The 26412-nt window shown below is 45.2% G+C and overlaps 3 protein-coding genes and 7 non-coding genes across 10 annotated transcripts in view; 5 read left to right on the top strand and 5 right to left on the bottom strand.

Annotated features, from left to right (window-relative positions):
- The window catches only part of LOC145363593 (uncharacterized), a 30026-nt gene extending 24400 nt beyond the window's left edge, over positions 1-5626 (bottom strand). Inside the window, exons 1-3 of the mRNA XM_080218777.1 lie at positions 5560-5626; positions 4215-4337; positions 262-1928 (exon numbers count right to left, since the gene is read on the bottom strand). Coding sequence (XP_080074903.1) covers positions 262-1604 — 1343 coding nt within the window. The 5' untranslated portion in view covers positions 1605-1928; positions 4215-4337; positions 5560-5626. The remainder of the gene's footprint in view (positions 1-261; positions 1929-4214; positions 4338-5559) is intronic.
- The window catches only part of LOC145363731 (uncharacterized), a 469439-nt gene that overhangs the window by 413524 nt on the left and 29503 nt on the right, over positions 1-26412 (top strand). The gene's annotated exons all lie outside the window — the stretch shown is intronic.
- On the top strand, positions 8441-12399 carry LOC145363652 (uncharacterized). Its single transcript, XM_080218850.1, has 2 exons — positions 8441-8634; positions 9985-12399. Exon 2 carries the CDS (start codon positions 10302-10304, stop codon positions 11496-11498), a length of 1197 nt encoding a protein of 398 aa, XP_080074976.1. The 5' UTR covers positions 8441-8634; positions 9985-10301; the 3' UTR covers positions 11499-12399.
- On the bottom strand, positions 18938-19008 carry trnag-gcc (transfer RNA glycine (anticodon GCC)). The gene has a single exon. It is a non-coding gene; the product is annotated as a tRNA-Gly (tRNA).
- trnai-uau (transfer RNA isoleucine (anticodon UAU)) lies at positions 20104-20199 on the bottom strand. Its single transcript has 2 exons — positions 20162-20199; positions 20104-20139 (listed from the first exon to the last, which is right to left on the bottom strand). It is a non-coding gene; the product is annotated as a tRNA-Ile (tRNA).
- On the top strand, positions 21142-21215 carry trnan-guu (transfer RNA asparagine (anticodon GUU)). Its single transcript has one exon. It is a non-coding gene; the product is annotated as a tRNA-Asn (tRNA).
- Positions 21891-21962, top strand: trnaq-uug (transfer RNA glutamine (anticodon UUG)). Its single transcript has one exon. It is a non-coding gene; the product is annotated as a tRNA-Gln (tRNA).
- trnar-acg (transfer RNA arginine (anticodon ACG)) lies at positions 22910-22982 on the bottom strand. The gene has a single exon. It is a non-coding gene; the product is annotated as a tRNA-Arg (tRNA).
- On the bottom strand, positions 24379-24451 carry trnaf-gaa (transfer RNA phenylalanine (anticodon GAA)). The gene has a single exon. It is a non-coding gene; the product is annotated as a tRNA-Phe (tRNA).
- trnat-ugu (transfer RNA threonine (anticodon UGU)) lies at positions 25340-25412 on the top strand. Its single transcript has one exon. It is a non-coding gene; the product is annotated as a tRNA-Thr (tRNA).

The raw sequence follows: 26412 nt of genomic DNA on the forward strand, positions 1-26412 counted from the left end.
GCCTTGGAGAACGCTTACCCGAAGACCAGAGGCCGAATGCCCATGACTGCTGAAGTGTTCCCCAACAGGAAGAGAACAGTCTTGCCTGGTGATTGTCAAGCGGTTTTCATTCATCCGTTGATGTAGCGGTCTGCATGGTCTCCCCAGTGTAAGAAATACTCTGTCCCTCCCCATTCACCAACTGTGAGAATGAACAAAATGCAGTCCTGGATGTAACTGAGAGCTGAAAGAGTAACAGCAGAATCCAACCCTGAATATCACTCGTGAACTTGTTGGTGTCTCAGAAGCTGGGATGAAATTCTGAATCCCTTCCCACACTGAAAGCAGGTGAACGGCCTCTCCCCAGTGTGAACTCGCTGGTGTGTCCGCAGGGTGGATGACTGAGTGAATCCCTTCCCACACTGAGAGCAGGTGAACGGCCTGTCCCCAGTATGAACTCGCTGGTGTCTCTGCAGGCTGGATAACTGGTTGAATCTCTTCCCACAAGCAGAGCAGCTGAACGGCCTCTCCCCAGTGTGAGTTCGCTGGTGTCTCTGCAATTGGGATGACTGAGTGAATCCCTCCCCACACTGAGAGCAGGTGAATGGCCTCTCCCCAGTGTGAACTCGCTGGTGTATCCCCAGGTCGGATATTCGAGTGAATCCTTTCCCACACTGAGAGCAGGTGAATGGCCTGTCCCCAGTGTGAACTCGCTGGTGTGTCCGCAGGCTGGATGCCTGAGTGAATTGCTTCCCACACTGAGAGCAGGTGAACGCCCTCTCCCCGGTGTGAAATTGCTGGTGTCTCTGCAAGGTGGATAACTGAGTGAATCCCTCCCCACACTGAGAGCAGATGTATGGTCTCTCCCCAGTGTGAATTCGCTGGTGTGTCCGCAGATTGGATAACTGGTTGAATCCCTTTCCACACTGAGAGCAGGTGAACGGCCTCTCCCCAGTGTGAACTCGCTGGTGTCTCTGTAAAGTGGATAACACAGTGAATGCCTTCCCACATTGACAGCAGGTGAATGGTCTCTCTCCAGTGTGAACTCGCTGGTGTGACTGCAGGCTGTATGAATCAGTGAATCTCTTCCCACACTGAGAACAGGTGAATGGCTTCTCCCCAGTGTGAACTCGCTGGTGTGTCTGCAGGTGGGATAACCGCGTGAATCCCTTTCCACACTGAGAGCAGATGAACGGCCTCTCCCCACTGTGAACTCGCTGATGCGTCTGCATGTGGGATAACTGAGTGAATCCCTTTCCACACTGAGAGCAAGTGAATGGCCTCTCCCCAGTGTGAATTCGCTGGTGTGTCTGCAGGTTGGATGAGTCAATGAATCCCTTTCCACACTGAGAGCAGGTGAATGGCCTCTCCCCAGTGTGAGTTCGCTGGTGTGTCTGCAAAGTGGATAACGCAGTGAATCCCTTTCCACACTGAGAGCAGGTGAAAGGTCTCTCTCCAGTGTGAACTCGCTGGTGTCTCTGCAATTGGGAAAACCGAATGAATCCCTTCCCACACTGACAGCAGGTGAACGGCCTCTCCCCAGTGTGGTTACGCCGATGAGCTTCCAGCTCTGATGGGGCACTGTATCTTTTTCCACAGTCTGCACATTTCCATGGTTTCTCCATGCTACAGGTGTCCTTGCCTTGGGTAGACAATCAGTTGAAGCCTTGTCCACTCACACAACACGTGTACAGTCTCTCCCCGCTGTGAATGGTGTGATATTTATTCAGGCTGTGTAACTGGTTAAAACTCTTCAGTCAGTGCTCTGGAACACACTCACTTGAATGTGGAAGTGTGTTGATGCTTTTCCAGTCACACTGATGTTTGACATCTTTTCAAATCTCCTTCCAGATTCAATGGCCAATGATATTCAGATCACAAGGAATATGACTCTGCCAGGTCTAGACCTGACGTTTGAGATTTCAGCCTGTGATTCCTCTTTCAATATCCTGTAAAACAAGTTGACACAAGTCATCAGTGTCAGTACAGGATAGAAATTCAGAACAGACAATTCTATTTTCTAAGGACATTTTTTCCTCTCTCATTCCCCACTGAGAATGAGCAAAAGACAACAAGAAGTGAAGTTTGTGGGGTGTGACAGTGAGGGGGTGGGAAGAGACACAGGATCTGGGGGAGGGAGAGGGGAGGAGGTGGGAGTGGTCTCTCATGTGGAGTCAGTGCCCAGTTCCCAGTCTCTGGAGAAAAGTCTCAGGAAGCCCACAATGGTGTGACTGATTGATAAAAATAAATCAATGCTTAGAGGGTGATTTTAGAAAGTCTCTCCCTAAGGGGATGGACACAGCTTGTTACCAGGTTAAACAGGGGAGTTTAGCTCTTTCCAGGGTTTCCAGACTCTGTCCTTTCCCCTGGCTCTCAGATGAGGTTCTGGATAGATTGTGGGGTGGGGAGGCCTGGAGCCAGAAACCCTGGGGTTAAAATAGCCTGGCTTTGTAATTAGTCACAAACATGTTAACCCTTTGGTGGGTGGCAAAGAGTAAATTAAGTATCTGTAAAATGAAACTGTCTATTGGTTGTGTGTGTTTGAGAGTTTGTTTTAAAACCATTTGTCCAATTCAAAGCCTGTTTTACTCTGCTGGGATTCTGGCTGCTGCTTTGGACACAAATGTTGTAAAGTTGTCTTCTGCAGCCTGCTTTCTGCAGTTTAAAATCCCAAGCACAAAGACACAGGCTTTTGAAAGACTCAACACTGGATGATTTATTTTAGTTTTCTCAGCATTTCTTTTCAATATTTATATTGGGCAAACACCACATTTTTTACCTAATATATGCAACTTCATTACAATATTCGATGGGGGGAGAGAGAGGAGGGGGAGAGAAGGGGGGAGGAGAGACACAGACAGACGGGGAGAGAGATGGAGAGAGAGAGAAAGAGACATGGGAAGAAGTGGGGGCAGAGTGAGGGGAAAATAGGAAAAGTCAGCAAAAGGTGAGGTTTGTGGGGGTTGTGGTGAGGGGGTGAGAAGAGACACAGAATCTGGGGGTGGGGTCTCGTGTGGAGAGGGAGAGAGAGGAAGATGGCTGATTCCCTTATTTCCCACTCACTTGACCCCAGTCCTGACAATATCACTTTCTATCTGGCCCTGTTCAGGCTATGCGTATGTGGGATCTTGCTGCGCACTCATTCTCTGTGTTTCTCCCCCCACCATATTCCTCACACTGTGACTGTGCCCCACAATTTAAATGTAAAAAAGATGGAGGGTAAGAAGGAGGGTGGGGTAGCAGAGAGAAGCAGGGTGAATGGAGAAGGGGTGGGGAGTGTCGGGGGCTCAGTGAACAGGGGTTGGGGACAGTGACAGAGGCTGTTGGGGTGGGGGTGTCCTCCTGCAGTGTGGGATTCCCTGTGGGATCCGGATTGTAACATTCTCAGTCTCTCTCTCTCTCTCTCCCTGTCACTGTAAAGCACTCAGGAGGGAGAGGGAGCAGAAATTCAAATTCCTGAGCCTGGGGGAATGGCTTGGTCTCAATCCCAGAGTCGTGCTTGTGTTTTTAGACAGGGCGCTGGGATTTGTGGGTGTGGAAGGAGAGGATTGTTCTGGTTAACTGGGGAGAGGGAGATTTGTTCTTTCTAGCTGAGATATAATGCAGCCTCTGTGACTAGGCCTCACTTCAAGGCCTAATTCTCAGGAGCCCTTTTGCATTCCCCAACAGGGTTTAAGTGGCTGGATTCAATGGTTCAAAAAAATGTGCAGCAGCCACTTCAGGATGGGAGTGTGGATTTTCGTGCTCTCCCTCTCTCATTTCTCTTTTGATTGTGAGGTTTTATTTTGTACAGTTGAAAGGGATTTGGAGGGGGATTGAAGAGGGTTTGGGCAGTGGGGGGTACGGGGCTGAGAGGGATTTGGAGGGGAATTGACGAGGGTTTGGACAGTGAGGGGTACGGGGCTGAGAGGGATTTTGGAGTGGGATTGAGGAGGGATTGGGCAGTGGGGGGTATGGGGCTGAGAGGGATTTTGGAGGGGAATTGAAGAGGGTTTGGGCAATGAGGAGTGTTTGGGCAGTGAGGGGAGTACAGGGCTGAGGGGGATTTGACAAAAATTTATCTGTCTCAAGATTTAAAGGTAGCAACTCATTTAGCATCAATTGCCTTCTGTAGGACAGAGTTCCAAACCTTTACCATCCTGAGTAGAGGTGCTTCTTAACCAGGATTTGTGAATCTCAGGGTTTTTCCAGTCACAGTAAGACCTGAAATCTTCTCTCTGACAGAATCAACAAACCTGTAACATTCCACATTCAGATTCTGCTGACATTCAGGTCCTGTTGTGTTGAGTGACTCAGTCAGATCACGATGTGATGTTTGATTTGTGTTTCCCGTCTGTCAATTCTCCACTTCCAGCACCCTGTAAATTTACAGAAACCATCACTGTCAGTCCAGGATAGAAATTCACAACATTCTCTCCTCTATAATCACCAACTGTGATTCAATGAGTTCCTGGATGTTTTATCACATCTTTTATATTGCCCCCATCTTCAACCACTAATCAGTCAACACATCAATCCCACACTGCTTTCCTCGGCCAACTGGAAAGCAAAAAGACTCATCACTTTACAGGATAATGACTGACGGTCAACCAAACAACCTTCATCTGTTGTCAATATTTTAATAGCAGGTGAAAAGAAATATTCAAAGAACAATTACAAAAAAAGTATATATTTTAATGTCCAGACAATTTTCCAGAAATTCAGGTTTGAATCCCACAGTTGAAAGATGTGTAGGTTAGGTGGGTTAGCCATGCGAAATGCACATGGTTACAGGGATAGGGCTGGGAAGTGGGTCAGGGAAGCTGCTTTGTTGGAGAGTCAGTGCGTACTTGATGGAGAAAATTCTGCACTGTGGGCATTCTATGATCCTATGGTATGGTCAATTTTGAATATAATTAAAATCTGGAACTAAAAGCCTACTGATGACCATGAAACGTCCCATCTCGTTCACTAATGTCTTTGAGGGAAGGAAATCTGCTCTCCTTACCTGGTCCAGTCTATGTATGACTCCAGATCCACAGCAATGTGGTTGAGTCTTAAAATGTCCTCTGAAACTCAGTTCAAGAGCAAATAGGAATGGGTGATGAATGCTGTCCCAGCCAGTGACACCCACAGTGTGAATGAATTAGGAAAAATATCTGCCATCCTTATCCAGTCTGGTCTAACTGTATATCAAGAGCAATGTGGTTGACTCTTAAAATGCCCTGTGAGATGGCCTAGCAAACCACTCAGTTGGAGGACAATTAGGGATGGACAATAAATGCTGGCCTAGCCAGCGACTCCCACATCCCATGGACAAATAAAAAATTCGTGGAGACTCCAGTCCAATCCGGGAGAGTTGGTAACTGGTCCAGGCTCAAAGCGCATGCGCCCTGTTGTACATTATTCCTATAAAGATGGCGGCCAGTAACCCGGACCTGGAGCCGCTCAGCTCCGACTCTATTCGGTTCCGATTGAAACGGTACCGGAAATATATTATCTGGATTGAGGCATTCACAAGGTGTTTTATGAAACCTCCCAGCCCACTCCGCTGCTTCTATCCCTCCCCGGTCACCCAGCGGCTCCATTACTGAACCTCACTCCATTGTTTCTCTCCGGCTCCTCGCAGCTCGAGTCACAGCCCGGAATGCGCATGCTCCGATCAGAGTTCAGACACTGCGCATGCCCTAGTCAGAGCCAAGTACCGCGCTTGCGCAAGGCGGCGCTGTAATATGGATAGGGCACATTCTCACTCGCAGAGAATATTGGGTAATCGCCCCGCCATTCACATTGGTTTTGTGAAATAGAAAATGATTTGTGTACTCCTAGATAGAACAGTTAAATTGCCCTCGCCAATAAGAATGTTGAAATTGGATCAAATGCTTTGAACTTTTAAAGTTAGTACTAACCACTCAGGAAATGGTTTTTGATAAGAGAGGGGATTAAGGGTTATGGGGAGAGGGCGGGAAAGTGGAACTGAGCCACGACAGATCAGCCATGATCTTATTGAATGGCGGGGCAGGGTCGAAGGGCTAGATGGCCTACTCCTGCTCCTATTTCTTATGTTCTATGAAATTCCTTTGCAAACGTTAAGTGCTTGAGTGGTCTTCCTCTGGTGTAATTGTGCTCTCGATCAGTAAATGGAAAGACTGAATGAATCCATTTTCACATTCAGCTCGGAAATAATCTCTACCCCAACATTCTCCCTTTCTCTGGATGGGGTAACTATACTCTGTAGTATTGCAGTGCTATTAATACAGTCAGTAAAATATAAACTGTTGTTGGGAGTTTGATTATCTGGTGTCTGAAACCACAAGATTCAATATTTAGCGTCAACAAGATGAACAAAGAAACACACCAGGGTCCAATACTCCGGCTAGATATTCACAGAAGAAAGTCATCGAGTGGACAGAACAGAGGAAGATCCCAACTTAGTTAGGCCGCACTTGGAATATAGTGTTCAATTCTGGTTGCCACACTACCAGAAGGATGTGGAGGCTTTGGAGAGGAAATAGAAAAGATTGATCAGGATGTTGATTATGCAGTAACATACTTCAATGGTGGCTATCTTACCCAGCGTTCACAGAGAATCAGAATATGATCCATCCTCGCTGGATTCCGTCGCTGGATTCCGGGGAAGTGCCGGAAGATTGGAAAACGGCTAATGTTACGCCGTTGTTTAAGAAGGGTGCCAGGCAAAAGGCGGGGAATTATAGGCCGGTTAGTTTAACGTCTGTGGTAGGTAAAATGTTAGAATCCGTCATTAAGGAGGAAATTGCGAGGCATCTTGAAGGGAATTGCTTGATAGGGCAGACGCAACACGGTTTCATTAAAGGGAAGTCGTGTCTGACAAATTTACTGGAGTTCTATGAGGATGTGTCTAGGGCGGTGGATAGAGGAGAGCCGGTGGATGTGGTCTTTCTGGATTTTCAGAAGGCGTTTGATAAGGTACCTCACAAGAGGTTACTGCAGAAGGTCAGAGGACATGGAGTTGGGGGTAGGGTGTTAGCGTGGATAGAGGATTGGTTGTCAAATAGGAGGCAGAGAGTGGGGGTCAATGGGTGCTATTCGGATTGGCGGTTGGTGACTAGTGGGGTGCCCCAGGGGTCGGTGCTGGGGCCTCAGCTATTTACCATTTATATAGATGATCTGGAGGAGGGAACCGAGTGTAGGGTGTCGAAATTTGCTGATGACACCAAGATTGGGGGAAAGGCAAATTGTGCGGAGGGTGTGGAGAGTCTGCAGAAGGATCTAGATAGGCTGGGCGAATGGGCCAGGAAATGGCAAATGGAATTTAATGTTGGCAAGTGTGAGGTGGTCCACTTTGGTAGGAAGAATGGTAGGAAGGACTATTACTTACGTGGCGAAAAACTGCAGCAGGCGACGGTGCAGAGGGACCTCGGGGTCCTTGTGCATGAGTCGCAAAAACCCAGCCTGCAGGTGCAGCAGGTGGTCAGGAAGGCGAATGGGATGCTGGCCTTCATCGCGAGGGGGATTGAATATAAAAGTAGGGAGGTCTTGCTGCAGCTGTATAGGGCATTGGTGAGGCCGCAGCTGGAGTACTGTGTGCAGTTTTGGGCGCCGCACCTGCGCAAAGATATTTTGGCCTTGGAGGGAGTGCAGAGGAGGTTTACTAGGCTGATACCGGAGTTGAGGGGGTTGAGCTATGAGGAGAGGCTGAATAAACTAGGCTTGTACTCGTTAGAGTTTAGAAGAATGAGGGGAGATCTCATTGAGACGTATAAGATGATGAATGGGATGGATAGGATAGAGGTGGAGAGACTCTTCCCGCTCAAAAAAGACAGTAGGACTAGGGGGCACAGCCTCAAGATAAAGGGGGGGCGGTTTAGAACGGAGTTGAGGAGGAACTTCTTCACTCAAAGGGTGGTGAATATCTGGAATTCTCTGCCCGTTGAAGTGGTGGAGGCTGCCTCGCTAAATATTTTTAAGAAGCGGGTTGATGGGTTTTTGATAAGAGAGGGGATTAAGGGTTATGGGGAGAGGGCGGGAAAGTGGAACTGAGCCACGACAGATCAGCCATGATCTTATTGAATGGCGGGGCAGGCTCCAAGGGCTAGATGGCCTACTCCTGCTCCTATTTCTTATGTTCTTATGTTCTCGCAACAGACTTTGCGCATGCGTACTGTAGATCTAAAGTGCATGCGCAGTGGGTGTTGCTGCTGCAGTGGCAGCAAGGTGGTTCTATCGGCTCCGGGTTTCCAGGGAAACGGCTTATTCTGGAGGGTAATGGAGGCGGCGGGGAGGCTTTATAAGCACCCAATGGATTCAGGAAAACCCGAATAATAAGTGCTTGGTGCCGCGTTCGTAACATTTGGGGCCTCGACCACAGATGCCTGAGTTGGAGGCCCCGAGTTAACGGCCGCCATCTTTACCGGGGCGATTAGCAGCAGGGCGCATGCGCGGTGCTCCCTGTCAGCAGGAGGAGAGAATGTTGTGAATTTCTATCCCGGACTGACAGTGATGGACTTTGGAAACTCCTTTTACAGGGAGTTAGAGGGGAGGATTTACACACAGAAAACTCAACCCAAGAGAAACGTTTCTCGCTTAATTTCTATTCTTGACTGAAGGTGATGATTTTTTTTCAGGAAATTTGACGACAAACTTCAAAGGGAAACTCAAACCAGACAGCAGATCAAAACCTGACAGAACCTGAATGTAAGTGTGTCTGCAGAAAAAGATCCAAACACTAGTGTGACTGGAAATAGGAAACAATAATGTCATGGAAGGATTTGCAAAAAAGGGATGCAATTTGCGAAAAAGGGATCCAAAACTTCACCACATCCTTGAGTGAAGAAATCCTTCCTCATCTGAGCTTTCTCTCCATTTTCCAGCCTGTTCCAATAAGTCTTGACTCCCTTGTCATTCAGAAACTGTCTAACTCATCCTTGAAGATATTCAATCCCTCCACTCGTCCCCATGGAGAGGAAGCCAGATACTAACAATTCTCTGAGGCAAGAGATTTGTCCAAATATATAATGTAACTACAGTCCAGTGTTACACAACCAGATAAGTGCATTTTATTACAAAGCCATAAATAATATATCTAATCTGTACCATATAACAATATCAGACAGGTCTCTGTCCCATATTAGTTTACCGTCCCCTTTAATATATTTCAGAAATGAGATGGGCACATGAAGGAAATAAACTTGCAGGGGAAAGGGAATATAGAAGGGGAATGGGACTGCCTGGATTGTTCGACAGAAGTCAGCATGGACTTGAGTTACTGAATGGATTCCTTCTGTGCTGTAATTACTCGATGAGTGGAAATATATAACAGAGCTACAATGCCTCATTACAAGACGAGAAATAATAAATGTACTTTGTTACAGAACCATAAATCATATATCAGACCCACAATATAACAACACTCGGCATATCTCTGTCCTATAATAATTTATTATTCTCTTAAATGTCAGCCATCTCCGAGGGAAACCAGCCCTTTAATTGTGAACATTAGGAAAGAGACCATCCTTTTAGCCAGACAAATAAATGTGTTAAGCTGAGGGAGCAAAGGATGTCAATGTCTTTGAGGGAGAAAGTTGTCATGTGGAAGTCAGCCAATGAAGTTCAGACTAAAACTTCCTCCTCTGTGCAACATCTGGGAGGAAATCAATGTTTCCCCCTTTCCATTTCTTTCCTCATTCTGGGGGAAACTGGTGACTTGCAGCAACTGAAGGGAAAGGAAGTGAATCCAGTCTGTATATTCCACACATTCTTAGTCCAGTCATATGGGCATAGATCTGTCTGGCAGTCTGCATGGAGATTTTCAGCTGTGTGTATCCAGGACAGGAAGCAGTGAGCATGGATCTGTCAATCAGAACCTTCAGGAGAATTGGGAGGGTGAATATTAGATACAGCAGAGTGAGAATGGAGGGAGAGTGTGTGGGATGGAGATTTACAGTTTTGGGGAATGAGAGAGGAAAGAATGTTCCATAGAAAGTAGAATTGTCTGTTCTGGATTTCTATCCTGACACTGATGACTTGTGTCAACTTGTTTTACAGGAATCACAGGGTGAAATCTCAAACATGAGGTCTAGATCTGGCGGAGTCATATTCCTCGGGACCCGAATATCATTGGCCATTGAATCTGGAAGGAGATTTGAAAAGATTTCAAACATCAGCGTGACTGGAAAAGCATCAACACACTGCCAAATTCAAGTGAGAGTGTTCCAGTGCACTGACTGAAGAGCTTTAACCAGTTACACAGCCTGAATAAATATCACACCATTCACAGTGGGGAGAGACTGTACACGTGTTGTGTGTGTGGACGAGGCTTCAACTGATTGTCCATCCAAGGGAGAGGCAAGGACACCTGCACCATGGAGAAACCATGGAAATGTGTGGACTGTGGAAAGAGATACAGAGCCCCATCTCTGCTGGAAGCTCATCGGCGCATCCACACTGGAGAGAGACCATTCACCTGCTCTCAGTGCGGGCAGGGATTCATTTGGTTCTCCCACCTGCAGAGACACCAGCGAGTTCACACTGGAGAGAGGCTGTTCACCTGCTCTCAGTGTGGGAAGGGATTCAACCAGTTATCCAATCTGCGGACACATCAGCGAGTTCACACTGGAGAGAGACCGTTCACCTGCTGTCAATGTGGGAAGGGATTCACTCAGTCATCCCACCTGCGGACACATCAGCGAATTCACACTGGGGAGAGGCCATTCACCTGCTGTGAGTGTGGAAAGGGATTCACTGTGTTATCCGACTTGAAGGCACACCAGCGAATTCACAGTGGGGAGAGACCATTCGTCTGCTCTCAGTGTGGGAAGGGATTCACTCGGTCATCCCACCTGCAGACACACCAGCGAGTTCACACTGGGGATAAGCCATTCACCTGCTCTCAGTGTGGGAGGAAATTCACCGACTCATCCAGCTTCCAGAGACACCAGCGAGTTCACACTGCGGAGAGGCCGATCACCTGCTCTCAGTGTGGGAAGGGATTCAAACAGTTATCCAGTCTGCGCACACATAAGCGAGTTCACACTGGAGAGAGACCGTTTACCTGCTCTCAGTGTGGGAAGGGATTCACTGTGTTATCCGACTTGAAGGCACACCAGCGAATTCACACTGGGGAGAGACCATTCATCTGCTGTCAGTGTGGGAAGGGATTCACTCGGTCATCCCACCTGCAGTCACACCAGCGAGTTCACACTGGGGAGAAACCACTCCCCTGTTCTCAGTGTGGGAGGAGATTCACTGACTCATCCAGCCTGCAGAGACACCAGCGAGTTCACACTGGAGAGAGGCCGTTCACCTGCTCTCAGTGTGGAAAGGGATTCACTGTGTTATCCGAATTGAAGGCACACCAGCGAATTCACACTGGGGAGAGACCATTCATCTGCTCTCAGTGTGGGAAGGGATTCATTCGGTCATCCCACCTGCAGAGACACCAGCGAGTTCACACTGGGGAGAGACCGTTCACTTGCTCTCAGTGTGGGAAGGGATTCAATCAGTTATCCAATCTGCAGAGACATAAGCAAATTCACACTGGGGAGAGGCCGTTCACCTGATCTCAGTGTGCGGAGGGATTCACTCAACTATCCCACCTGCTGAGACACCAGTGTGTTCACACTGGGGAGAAACTATTCACCAGCTCAGTCTATAGAAAGGGTTCAGAATTTTATCCCAGCTGCTGAGACACCAACAAGTTCACGAGTGATATTCGGGGTTGGATTCTGCTGTTACTGTTTCAGCTCTCAGTTACATCCAGGACTGCATTTTGTTCATTCTCACAGCTGGTCAATGGGGAGGGTTTCTTTCTGCTGGACTGGCTGGTCTCATGGCTTTGCCTGCAGTGAACTGATGCTCTTTGAGTCTTGTTGCGATTGCCTGGTTTCAGATTTAACAAGAATCACAGAGTGACAGAGTGTTAGGAAGGTCAGAGATATTTAGTCAGCATTTCTGTTTGAAACCCCCCCCAGATGCCCATCCGATTTCCTTTGTAATTGATTGTTTCCACTTCCTCCACCCTCGTAGGGAGCGGGTTCCAAGTCAATACCATTCGCTGCAGCAAAATATTCTTCCTCACATTCCTCCCCCTGCATCTCTGACTCAAAACCTTAAATCTGTGTCCACCCTCATCCTTGTCCCATCAGTGAATGGGAACAAATTTTCTTTGTCCATCTTATCTAAATCTGTTGGAATCTTGTCCACCTCTATCAAATCTCCCCTCAACCTCCTTTGCTCCAAGGGGAACAACCCCAGCCTGACATTGACAATAAAGAACAAACTAGTAGAATATGTTAATACCTGAAATCAAATGGGAATGTTGAATTTGTATTTTAAAGATATTGTGAATATATTGTCCTGGACAATAATGAAATTGGGATAACTCACCTTGGGTGTGGTTGAATGGAATATATCAATCTGGTATCCACCAACAGTCTAGTGAAATTCTGGAATGTGTAGCTGGAAATCACTCCCTAACAGCACTGTGGGTGTATTTACAGGCATTGTAGCAGTTCAAGAAGGCAGTGTTGGGGTTGACCATGGCTGAGGCAGCTACATACAGACACATATTCTGTTATAACTGAAGGACTGCAGATTGAATGTGAAGCATTATGGGACTGGACTATCTTGACCACATTCCTGTGACAGCTCAGTCTCTGCAATTACGGACCATTAAAGCTGCTGAGCAGGGCCCTGACAGAGGACCTGGTGAGAATATTTACTGGGAATGAGTTGGAATTAAACTTATCCCAGGACTGGCTGGTGTTCAGCGGCTGAGATACCCGAATCTGTAAAAAGGGAGATCTGACCAATCAACAAACAGTGATAGGTAGTTGGTTAAGAAATTAAGAAGCATTCTCAGGCATTGTTTAAATTAATTTATCCTAAATTTGTGATTAAAAGCTGTGACTGATTTGTGACCCGATAGTCGGTGAAGTGATGGTATACTCCAAGTAGCAGTGGACTGAAAAGTGGACCCTTTGAGAGTAGATCTGAATGGTTATTATCTTACCCCATCATGGCCACTGAAAAATCAGAGCTCGAGTGGGTACCGGACAGGTCTCTTACCTGCCATTTGGAAACTAAGAACACAAAACCTATGATAAAATGGTTCGAGAATAGAGCCATTTCGAGTCTGGATGACACTTCATAAGAGCTCGAGACATTGATTCTATTCTTTCTCCACAGATGCTGTCAGACCTGCTGAGATTTTCCAGCATTTTGTGCTTTTGTTTCAGATTCCAGCATCCGCAGTATTTCATTTTTATGATAAAATGAGATTTTAGTCTTGACGTAGAGATGCCAGTGTTGGACTGGGGTGAACACAGTAAGAAGTCTCACAACACCAGGTTGAAGTTCCGGTAGTAAGGTGACCAGAACTGGAGGCAGTGCTCCGAATGCGGCCGAACCAACGTTCTGTACAACTGTAACATTCTGTTGCGTTGCCGGGGAGACGGCGTTCCGCGCGCTGCACTCAGATTGAATTCTCCTCCTGCACATGCGCCCAGACAGTTACATTTCAATCTTTTAATATTTTGAATCTTGATGATTATTATTCACATCCTCACCCGTCAGACTTTCGGTTCCTTCTCCATTCGGGATCATCGTTTCTTTTTTCTAATTGTGTCTGTTTTTCAATCACACCCGCGCGGTGCGCTCTGGGAAAATACTACAGCACATGCGCGGTTCCGCCACCTGCCTCTTTATAAAAATATTTATGTTATTTAATTTTAATTCCGGCGGGATTTCCGGGTGGGAATTTCTCTCACTTTCTACATTCCTGAACCGTCGCTTTTTCCTCGACGGGGGGAGGGGCTGATGGTGATGTCACTGCAATATGGCGGCTGGCTCCGCCTCTCTACAGGACCCGGATGTTCCGCCAACGAGCAGCGGCCGGGCCGGAATGGCAAGAGGTGACACTGGGCGGAGCAGCGGCTGGGCGTGTTACAGCGACCCCTGGTGGCCAGGAAGGGAAATAGCAGCAGCACAGTCTCTGCCCAAAGGCTTCCCCAGTTCAGCTGCTCAGAGGCACTGGGAACCTCTTCAACTGGAAACTTCATCTTCTCACATTCACCCTCTGTGTTCAGTCATTGTTTAATAGACAAGCTCTGTAGTGAAATCAGAAACAACTTGGCCTTGGAGGGAGTGCAGAGGAGGTTTACTAGGCTGATACTGGAGTTGAGGGGGTTGAGCTATGAGGAGAGGCTGAATAAACTGGGCTTGTACTCGTTAGAGTTTAGAAGAATGAGGGGAGATCTCATTGAGACGTATAAGATGATGAATGGGATGGATAGGATAGAAGAGGTGGAGAGACTCTTCCCGCTCAAAAAAGACAGTAGGACTAGGGGGCACAGCCTCAAGATAAAGGGGGGGTGGTTTAGAACGGAGTTGAGGAGGAACTTCTTCACTCAAAGGGTGGTGAATCTCTGGAATTCTCTGCCCGTTGAAGTGGTGGAGGCTGCCTCGCTCAATATTTTTAAGAAGCGGGTTGATGGGTTTTTGATAAGAGAGGGGATTAAAGGTTATGGGGAGAGGGCGGGAAAGTGGAACTGAGCCACGACAGATCAGCCATGATCTTATTGAATGGCGGGGCAGGCTCGAAGGGCTAGATGGCCTACTCCTGCTCCTATTTCTTATGTACATTAAAGGGGATGGGAATCTGAACCATTCTGCTCAAAAGGCTCCGCTTGCCCTGAAATTTCAATTGAAATGTTCAAGATGAGAATTGAAAGATGCAAGTCATGTTGCATGTGGAACGCTCATGATGCCACAATAAGATCAGTGCAGATATCTCACAGGGCTGTGTGACTGGAGGAGATGTCAGAGATGCGCGTTTAAAAGAGAAAGGGAATAACCAACACACTACAGCAGTGCTGCGGGATCAATGCAACTAGTGACTTGTAGAGAATTGTAAACAGTGCGGTCATGCTGCAGTTCTGGAATAGGTTTTCAGAAATAGAATTTGATGATTGGCCACAAACTGGTTTAGAATATATTTAGCGGCTCCTGTCTTAGTCTCTGTGGCGCAATTGGTCAGCGTGTTCGGCTGTCAACTGAAAGGTTGGTGGTTTGAGACCACCCAGTGATGGAATTTTACTATTTTCTCACGATCAGCATTCACGGGTAAACAGTTGCCTGTTGGCAATGGGTCCGTGGATGCCAATAAAAAAAAGCTGTCAATTGTTCCCGGCTGTACTGTTATCCGGTGTTACCAACATTATTTAATGACGATTGACTTCAAACATATTACATATAACATTATATATATATGCTTCCTTTATACCGTTAAACTTAAAAAAGTACAATCGAAACCTGAACTTGTGGCTGAGCATTTGTTCCATTTCCATGCCCCTGCTTCCATTCATTCCTGGATAGATCATAAATCTGTCTAACCCAAACTGAAATGTGTTCAATGATGGAGCATCAGAGCCCTCTGGAGTAGAGAATTCCGAAGATTCACGAGCCTTTGAGTGATGCAATTTCACCTGATCGCAGTCCTAAATCATCAGCGCCTTATCCTGAGATTGTGCCCCAGTGTTTTAGATTCCAGGATCAGGAGAAATAATGTTTCAGTTTTTTAATGCTATGTATTCTTTCTCATCAAAGCTGTTGAGATTTTCCAGCATTTTCTGTTTTTGATTCAGGTCCAGCATCCTCAGATTTTGCTTTGATTCTGTCTAAAACGCGGGGATCCAAACTGCACACACTATTCCAAATGTGGTCTCAACAAAACCCTGAATAACTGTAGCAAGACTTCAATCACTTCAAAACATAACTCCGTGCTCAAGGCTGGAAGGAGAGTGTGACAGTGGATAATTCTCACTGTGTACATTCCTGTAATGGGTAACTGGATCAGGAAGATGAGATATCTGTGTCTCTGTACTGTCATCTGTAAACTACATCTCCTCTCAATGCCGTGTGTCATACATTCGCTTTTCCTGCTTTCCAGGTGAATCTCTGGTTTACCAACTGTCTGTTTCTGTATCAAGTAGCTAATTTAACCTTGGAGCTGGACAGCCAGAGGGAGCTGGAAGAGAGGCAGCGACAGAAACAGGAACAGAAGCGGCATGATAACGTTTGGTAAATGACTTGTGCTGGTTACCCTCCGTGACGAAAGCCTGCCGTGTGTTACCTTCCAAGTTTCACAGGAGCCACAGTGATGAGGTTGATGGGATTCGGAAATTGAAAGTCTCACATGAGCAGTTTTCAGGACCATTTCACCTCACTGTCATTTCCTGTTCCAGCTAACGGGAATCACTGCTTTCATTGGCTGAAACAGTCACTTGTGTCTGATATAAACATGACAATGTGAAGGATAAAATTGTATTTGGTGAATAAAAAGGTAGAACAAAACAAAAGTAAGGTGGTTCATGGATAAATTAATATTTTATAAAGTTTCCTTCGGCTTCCCTCGTGGTCTAGTGGTTAGGATTCGGCGCTTTCACCACCGCGGCCCGGGTTCGATTCCCGCTCAGGGAATGTGGATTTATTGCTGTACAACAATCCTGCGTTACTTCCAGTTCTGTCGGAATCAGTATCAGGGAGATTTCCTCTTTAGTATCTGAATTGGAAATGTCACGTTTAAAGAACAAGGAAAAAGGGAGCGACAGGCTACAAAGCGCTGATGATTCAAAATGTGGATGATTGTTGGAAGAAAGATGAAAATGATACATTAATGAATGGGCAGAAATCATTGCTCCCTTAGATATTTGCGAGACGAACGCTTTTAAATGTTGATGTTGGGGATAAGTTGTACAATCGGATTGAAAGTAACGGTTATCTTCCTGAATTCAGTGACATGGGCTCTCAGTCTAACCATCGGAACCTGCAGAAACACAGAGTCGTTGAACATTGCCGGCAGGCAGATTTGCCCTGCTGTGTTTCAAGCTGTTTGTGTAGTGTAGTGGTTATCACGTTCATCTAACACGCGAAAGGTTCCCCGGTTCAAAAGCGGGCAGAAACATTCATTAATTTTTCTCACATCGGGTAAGGGGAAAATTGCTTGATTTCAGTTTGTTGTTCAAAATGAACCGAACTTCTACTCATCCTCTATCTTCCTTCGAATAATCTCAATCAATTATACTCAGTAATAAAAGCAAATTACTGTGGCTGCTGGAATCGGTAACGCAAAGGGAAACTTCTGGCAAATCTCACAAGGACTGGCAGCATCTATAAGGAGTGAAAGGAGCTGAGATTTCGAGTCGAGATGACATTTTGTCAAAACTCATTGTACAATTGTACTCAGTATTTGTTTCACTATTCAGTGTCAACGCATTATTTAACACATATGTCTTCATTAAGGAATGAATATTTCTGGATTTGAACAGCCTTGAATTACAACAGTAACTGATCAACAAAATGAATCGAGTCACCGTGTAGAACAGATCACAATTTGAAGCTTGAGCAGAGTCAGCTTTTTAAAAATAAGTCAACTAGATCGGAATGGAAGAGATTTAAGAATTATCTGTTAGCGACACTTGAGCATTTTTTTTATTATGGTCCTTTCCCTCAAACGTCTGAATATTTTTCCCCCCAGTTCCTAAGAAATGAAAGGCGATTTGGAAAACATTCTTCTGTGAAATGTGCGTCATTTCCTTTAGTTCATTTGCAGTATCACTTGTATCTGTCTGTTTGAGCACAGATTACTGTCAGATATTTCAGATGGTGATTAACCAGATTAGTCTGCACCTATAAACCCATTAAATTCTGTTGTAGACTGAACTAGATGTGAATAAGTGCTCGGTGACAAAATCGAACTTCCTTGTCAGTGCGTCAAAAATAAGTGCATATTATTTCTCAGGAAGTATCTGAGGATGATGTCAGAACAATGATAACATGCCTTTAACATCGAGGTTCGAATAATGTAGAACATCAATCTGAAATCAAGCAATTTTCTTCCCCAACACGAGAAAGCTCAATGAATGTTTCTGCCCGGGGACCTTTCATGTGTTAAACGAACGTGATAACCACTACACTACAGAAACAGCTTCAGGCCCAACAAAGCAAAACTGCCTGTCTGTAATGTTCAACTGTCGATGGATGAGTCAAATACTATATCCTGTACTTACAAGGGCATCTGTCAAAAACTACAACAGTACCTGATCAACAAAATGAATCGAGTCACCGTGTGGAACAGATCACAATTTGAAGCTTGAGCAGAGTCAGCTTTTTAAAAATAAGTCAACTAGATCGGAATGGAAGAGATTTAAGAATTATCTGTTAGCGACACTTGATTCCTGGGTTCATCCTGAGCTCTTGGACTTCAGCTACAAAGACATAAATTTAAACCAATTCCGGCAGCGGTGGGACTCCGAACCCATGGATCCAGAGAGACTGGAGCCTAAATCCAGCACCTTAGGTCGCATGGTAATCATGTTGTGATGATCATGTGATTTCATTCCATTGATACTGAAATAGATCAAAATCCGTGCAGTTGGGATTTTCACAAATTTACCTCAGCTCAGCAAAGTGTTAATCTCCAATTGGACTCTGCAAACGAGCAAAGTGAGACTCTGTCTTCACCCATTTCTGATTGAAAACAGCTTTGTGAAGACACTGGTCATGTTTTCCTACACGCACGGAGCAATTTCAATGTGCTTTGTTGTTGTCTGTGGTTGCAGTTGATATTGCAGTGTGTGCAGAGTATGTGCATGCCTGAGAAGGAATTGGTGGTAAGAAGCAAAGTCTGTTTAAAAAAAAAAGAGCCAGGGAGAAATGATCAAGTTGTGAGTCGTTTCTTTGAAGGTTGCTGCAGAGAGTGAAGGTAAAAGTCTGGTGAAGGGTGGGGAGCGCAGATGGCTTTAAGAGAAGTGCAGTGAGGAGCGCGGTATTTGAAGGTGAGTGTGTGTTTGCAGCTGTGTGTGTGCTGTAAGAGAAAGAAAAAGGGAAAGTGATGCAGATGTTGAAAAGTAGCATGAGGCAAATGGTAAAGAGATTGAGGTGGTTGAAAAGGTTGGGCAGCAAAGAAAGAGTGTTGATTGAATGGAGAGAAAACGGACTTTGCATTGGCCGGGAATCGAACCCGGGTCTCCCGCGTGGCAGGCGAGAATTCTACCACTGAACCACCAACGCTGCTATAGGTACTCACGTTCAGTGGGTTGAACTTCGAGAAAGCTGCTCCGACATCTGCAGTGATGACCTCAGATAGTTTTATCCAAGGCTTCCAATGTGGAGCGAACACATCGTTTCTGTAGTGCGGTGATTACCACATTCACCTAACGAAAGATTCCCTATCGGGAAGTGGGAGGAAATGTGGTTTTAACCGCAGAGTGAGGAAACGAGCAATAATTCACATTTATTGTTCAATATTAACTGAACACTGTATCTTACACTGAGTTACTCTTCCCCTTCGCAGTCCTGTACTCACTCAAACCCTACAGAACTTTTGTCGCAGACTCTCATTTCTATCTCTGACGGTTCAGAAAGTTTCCCTCCAACCTGCACAGTCCGGCTGATTGCTGTTGATTTGTGTCTGATTATTAAAGGCTCCGGCGGCACCACTTCTGTTAATAACAGTCACTCGAAGCCACGTTTCAGACGGGGAAACAAACCCAACAATGATTCTCTCTTCTCCGGCTCCACATTGGAGACAGGGACAAGCTGCAGGATTCGAACCCGCACTCTCCAATCACCCCCTGACAGCAGAAAGGCGCGTCTGCAGATTCACCTGTACATTCCTTTAAACTCGAGTGAGGATTTATTGTTGAAAATTAACTCAACAGAGTATTTTACACTGCATGTTACATTTCCCCATCCATCTAAACTTCTGTGCACACTCAAACACAACATTGTTCACTGATTCCCATTTCCAGCTCTGACAGTTCAGAAAGCTTCTCCCAAATCTGCACATTCCGGATCTTCCTTTCGTTCACGGAGCATACGCACAGCTGATCAACACTTATTACCCACCCCCAGTTGAGGGACAACCACTTCTGCTGTGGCTCTGAAGTCATGTGTAGGCCAGACCATCTAACAACAGCAGATTTCCTTCCCTGAAGGACATCAGTGAATCATGATTTTTTTCCCCCAACAATGGACAGAAGTTTCATGGTCATCAGTGGATTTCTATTGCAATCTTATTTGTTGTATTCAAATTGCACCAGCGTCCTGGTGGTCCAAGACTATTAGCTGGTCGAGGGATTACACGATCGTCTCACCTAAAACTGGTGCTCTAGGTGAGGCTCGAACTCACAACCTCGGCATAGCCCGCTGAACTGTACTGCTGTATAAGTACCGCGCGCTAACCGATTGCGCCACTGGAGCACTCTGCTTTGCTTATTTTTGTCGAATTGTTAAAGGCTACCGCAGCGTTACCTCCGTTCGTAACCGTTATTCGAGGCCACATTTCCGACCGGGGAACAAACCCAGATTCTCTTTTCCCCGGCTCCACAGTGAGTGAGACAGGGAGAAGCAGCAGGATTATATCCCGCTGTCTCCAATCGCCAGCAGAAAGCGGTGACTGCAGTTTCAGTCAGCGGGTTACTGCCCATCCCTGGGACACAAGGTCCGACCCCGTTCAAACCTCCCCATACACCCAACACAAGCTCAGCAAAACGCAGATAGATTATATCCCGCTCACTGAACCTTCGAGTAGCATTTACCCAATACCCGACTGAGTCACAAACACAATTCACACCAACTTTCCAAAACTTTTCAGTGATAAATTCCTCCATTTGGTTGAAAAGCTGAGTGTTGTGGATCTGGAAATGAGCACCATGGGATTTGTGTTATCCAGTGACTTCTTTCCCACTGTTCTCCCTCAGGTTTGTAATTCCATTTGTGTTGTATATTGAAGCGAATCTTATATCAAAATTAGAAGAAAACAAGGAAAATATCGAACCTTGGAACAAATCCTGAGGGAAATGGATCACAATATTCGGAAGGAGGTGCAGTTGTGAATGGTGTTATTGATGATTGAGTGGAAAGTATTGGATCGTTGGGCTACTGGTGGTCGGTTCCCTACCCTCCCGTTGAATTCCTCCCTGTGATAAGAGACATGGATTAATTTTCCATTAATAGGAAAATTATAGGAGAAAGGGAATAACCAACACACTACAGCAGTGCTGCGGGATCAACGGAACTAAAGAGACTTGTATAGAATTGTAAACAGTGCGGTCATGCTGCAGTTCTGTAATAGGTTTTGCAGAAATAGAATTGTGGTCAGTGACACACTAGTTTAGAATATATTTAGCTGCTATTGTCTCAGTCTCTGTGGCGCAATGGGTCAGCGCGTTCGGCTGTTAACTGAAAGGTTGGTGGTTCGAGACCATCCAGGGACGGCTTTTCACTATTAGCATTCATAGGCAAACACTTACCTGTTTGCAAAGGGTCCGTGGGTGCGAATGAGAAAAAAACTCTCAATTGTTACCGGCTGGACAATTATCTGGTGTTACCAACATTATTTAATGACAACCGACTTCAAACATATGACATATAACATTATATACATGCTTCCATTATACTATTAAACTTAAAGGAATACAATCGAAACATAAACTTGTGACTGAGTATTTGTTCCAACTCCAAATCCCTATTTCCATTAATTCCTGGATAGATCATAAATCTGTCTAACCCAAATTGAAATGCGTTCAATGATGGAACATCAGGGCCCTCTGGAGTAGAGAGTTCCGAAGATTCACGAGCCTTTGAGTGAAGCAATTTCTCCTCATTGCTGTCCTAAATCATTAGCACCTTATCCTGAGATTGTGTCCCCGTGTTTCAGATTCCCGGATCAGGGGAAATAACGTTTCCGTTTTTGTAATACTATTTATTGTTTCTCGTTAAAGGTGTTGAGATTTTCCAGCATTTTTACAGGAGGAACCAGTAAGGGCAATGTAAGTGTGAATTGGTGTTGGCCATTGACGGGATTGTTCAACGGGACTTACATTTCTCTCTGCTATTCAAAGTGGCAGGAATATTGAACGAGGATTTTCAGGCTGCTTGTGAGTGTGGGAGGTTCCGTGGTGTAATGGTGAGCACTCTGGACTTTGAATCCAGCGATCCGAGTTCAAATCTCGGTGGGACCTTGTTTCCATATGCAGATAATTGATTTGCTGAAGAGTGTTTTATTCAAATGTATTACAAAGCACCAATCGAGAGGACAATTTGTCAGCCAGTTCAATTGGTCTGACAAGGCACAATATGATAACCCTCTGGTGCCAGATGCCTGCAGTGTCAGTGGTTCTCGTGTTTTTGCTGCTGTTTAACTCCTCTGTTGGGAAAAAAAAGAAGCGGTTGGTGTCACACAATAACAATTTGACTGGAGTCTGGCAATTATTGAGCAAGTGTGTGTGTGTGTGTTGTGTGTGTGTAGGTGTGTGTGCATGTGTGATGCCCCCGCATTGCCCCAAATCTTATAAATTGCCGCCACCCCCCCAAACTTGCCCTAATCAAGTTCACCTCGATTAAATCACTCCTCAATCTCCTGCGCTCCAATGGACAACAATCCCAACATCACAAAGCAGAAACTTCTGGCTAATTTGAACTTTTCAAGATAAAACTTACTCCAAAGAAATTCCTCCATCTGTTTTACCTGAAATTTGTCAACTTTAAAAACAAATTCTGTGTATTTTGCTTCTTAAAACTAAACATGTTAAAAGAAATTCCTCAACAGATTTCATCAACTTTTTTTTAGAAACTATTTTCACCATTCTGAAAAATGGAATGTTTCCACGATTTTTTTCGAGAAATTTCCAACTTTTTGAAAGGTAGCTTAAACTTGCTGGCATATTTTTCCAAAACACTTTAATGAGAATTTGTCATTTAAAAAAGAAACTTTCTTTTTCAAAAGAACTTAATTTTTTTCATTTTTTTAGTCAACATTGTTTTTGAAAAATAAGTAGCTAAGATAAATATGTTCATAGAAGGTGACTGCATTTGGTCAGCATTTCCCTGAATTGGTCTAATATTCGTGAAAATATATTTTTCATCAAAACAAATATGGAGTTTTTGAACTGATGTTAAAATGACAAAACGAGCCAGCCAGGAGTCGAACCTAGAATCTTCTGATCCGTAGTCAGACGCGTTATCCATTGCGCCACTGGCCCACAGAAAAGTAAACGCCTGCAGCAATATTTACAGATTCGTCCGAAGCTTCAAAATTGGCAGAAACATGTTCGATTTAGTGAGGAAATGTTGCATTCTTGAAATTTTCTATTCTCACTCACAGTCATTCTACTTTGCCTTGAATTGAGTTAACCAGCTGTGTTGGAATTCGAACCCTGGTCCCCAAAGCTTCATTTACTTCTCTGCGTTATCAATCCAGCGTCAACAACATGTCTCGAAACAGCACCCCTCCCGCCAGTGAATCCACTATTGAATATTACCTGAATATAGTATCTTACAATCGTTTGGCATTGGCTCTTACTTGAGTCACAAAATACATTCAAGAAAAGACAAAAGTGCTGAAAATTCATGACAAACTGAGCAGGAAAGAAGACACACCTATTCTGACTCAGCACACTTGTTATCAGTTCGCTCAGTGGCTAAAAGAGCAGGGCAGAGGCTGGGAATCCTGCAGGAGTAACTTACCTCCTGATTCCCAAAAAACATCGAACATAGAACAGTCCAACACACTGCAGGTCATTCGTCTCACGATGTTGTGCTGAGCTTTGTCCGAACCCAAGATCAAAATCAAGATCAAGCTATCCCACTCCCTATCATTCTGGTGTGCTCCATGTGCCTATCCAATAACCGCTTCAAAGTTCCTAAAGTGTCCGACTCCACTATCACAGCAGTGAGTCCATTCCACACCCCAACCACCTTCTGAGTAAAGAACATACCTCGGACATCCCTCCTATATGAATCCTATAGCTATGCCCCCGAGTGACATATACATCCACCCGAGGAAATAGTCTCTGAATCAGTGGAATAGTCCACCATCGACGTGGCACAAGTCAGGAGTGCGACAGAATGTTCCCCACTTGTCTGCATGATGCAGGAATCCACCAAAGGCACCTTAGACAGCACCTTCCAAACACAAGACCACTTCCACCCGGCAGCACCCCCGCACCCCTCCAACACCACACAGACAACAGCATCACCAAGCCTCTCAGCATTCTGTGTGGCGCCAATGTTACTTGCCATTTGTCAGCTCAAAACATAAACATAAAGTAGCCTACTGCGGACTTTCCAAATCTGAAATAAAAACAGAAAATACTGGGTGATGTCAGTACGTTTGCCTCTATCTGTGGAGCGGGAATCAGAACGAACTTGCCCCGTCCAGATGTCGCATGTCAGGCGCGGACAGGGTGGGTGTGGGCGCCTGCCATGTGGGTGTCCGAGTGGGCTCTTTCCGTGCTCTTAAACTCTGCCTTTTTACGGAGCCAGTCAGCAGAAAGCCATTTGGTATTTGTTCTGTTGCAGCTTGTGTGAACTGATCTTTGAAGACAGTGCGAGACAAAATGCGGTGCCCATTAGCACAGAAAACCAGCAAGAGGACCTTGCTGAAACCCGGGATTGAACCAGGAACCTTAAGATCTTCAGTCTAATGCTCTCCCCACTGAGCTATTTCGGCTGTCTGACGTGCTAAAAGCTTCCGTCTCCCAAATATCTAAGAGAGCAATGATTTCTGCCCATTCGTTAATGCATCATTTTCATCTTTCATCGAATAATCTCAACCAAATGTCCTCAGTGATAAAAGCAAATTACTGCAGATGGGAAAAGAGGAAATGTTCCAAAACCTCCCAATGTCTGACAGCACCTGTAAGGAGTGAAAAGGGCGGATGTTTCGAGTCCGGATGACACTTTATCAAACGGAGTTACTCCGATGGAGAAGACAGACAGGATCACAGGCCGAATGGCTGTTTGCCGATATAAGCGGCAGAATTGCAAACATTGAGACTGCAACCTCTGCCCAGAGGATGGATTGGGACTTTCTAACTGAGGTTCAAATCCTGAGATTTTCACCTCCCGTCATTTCTCATCGTGACTTATTTTTGTTGAAAATTATTGGAAATAAAGCAATGGGTGCAGAGATGGTCAATTCATTACAAATCTCTCTCATCAGCATCACTGAAGGTCCAGTGATCAGAATCGGCGCCGTGACGCGGTTTCGACTCCCAGTCACGGAGTGAATCATTTCTTGGTCAATTCTTTATTTAATGAAAACACGCCTCACCGCGTCTGTGAAGGGAACAACATCTAAATCTTCCAGCTGGAGAAGTCAGAGATGTAACACTAACGATCAACTCTGAAGAACATACATGTCAGATACACAACATACATGTCAGATACACACTCAGCACACATGTCAAATCATGTCACTTTCAAGTTGCGGCTTTTAACTTTCTGCTCTCCATCTCAGACATTTCCACATTCATCAAAAATCCCCCACCTCAAACCCCATCCTGCCGCCTCAATCCACTAATAATGCTACTCGTACCGCGAGGTGCTGACAGCATTTGGCTCTATAGCTCAGTGGTTAGAGCACTGGTCTTGTAAACCAGGGGTCGCGAGTTCAATTCTCGCTGGAGCCTTTAGCCAATATAAACTGTATGAAAAAGGCAGATAGAGTAGGTGGGGGAAGCAGAGTGTTCTTCTGAGTGGAGAGGCAGGTCAGGTGCAATATTAGACAGCAAAAAGGTGTTCTTCTTCGTGAAAAACATAGAAAGACCAGAACATGTTTGACGAGCTGAAAAATATAAATGTTGATATTAAAAATATAATGGATGCGTTTGTATGAGGAATGCTTAAAGTTAGCATGTAGGTGCAGCAGATAATTGGAAGGAAAATTATATTTTGAAACTACTTTCTTGCCGGCAGACTGGAGTTCAAGAATAACGAGGTGTCTGCAAATGATCACTCAAAGCATTTGACCTACTTGTTGTTGCTGCCACATTGAATGAAAAAAAATCACGTGCTTTTAGTGACCATTTGCATCTGGCGGTTCCCTGCCAGTTGAAGCGGTGGAGGCTACCTCGCTAAATATATTTAAGTCACAGGTAGATAGGTTTTTGACAGACAAGGGAATTAAGGGTTATGGGGAGAAAACAGGAAAGTGGAACTGATCCACTTCAGATCAGCCATGATCTTATTGAATGGTGGGGCAGGCTCGAAGGGCTAGATGACCTACTCCTGTTCCTATTTCTTATGTTCTTATCTTATGGCAGCATGATCAGTGAAGGTTTGAAGGGCCGAAGGTCACCTGTGCTGTAATTTTCTCTGTTCTTTGTACTGCCATTTTTCTTTACCCAAAACTGAGCTTCAGACCCTGTAGCTCTATGTTTAACCACTCCATCTCTGACATCTTCTTGAGTCACACAACTCTGTGAGATGTCTGTACTGATTTACTGTGGCATCACGAGCGTTCCTCATACAACATGACTTGTATCGATAAATTCTCATCTTGAACATTTCAATTGAAATTTCAAGGCATGTAGAGCCTTTTGAGCAGACTGGTCCAGATTCCCATCCCCTTTAATGTGAACAAGTTGTTTCTGATTTCACTACAGAGGTTGTCTATTAAACAATGACTGA

Source organism: Carcharhinus amblyrhynchos, unplaced genomic scaffold (assembly GCF_965287045.1).
Source record: "Carcharhinus amblyrhynchos unplaced genomic scaffold, sCarAmb.v2.hapA scaffold_39, whole genome shotgun sequence".
Lineage (NCBI taxonomy): Eukaryota > Metazoa > Chordata > Chondrichthyes > Carcharhiniformes > Carcharhinidae > Carcharhinus > Carcharhinus amblyrhynchos.

Bases quoted from the DNA above. Each gene is read 5' to 3' on its own strand.
- LOC145363652 (XM_080218850.1), top strand. From the start codon at position 10,302: ATGGAGAAACCATGGAAATGTGTGGACTGTGGAAAGAGATACAGAGCC.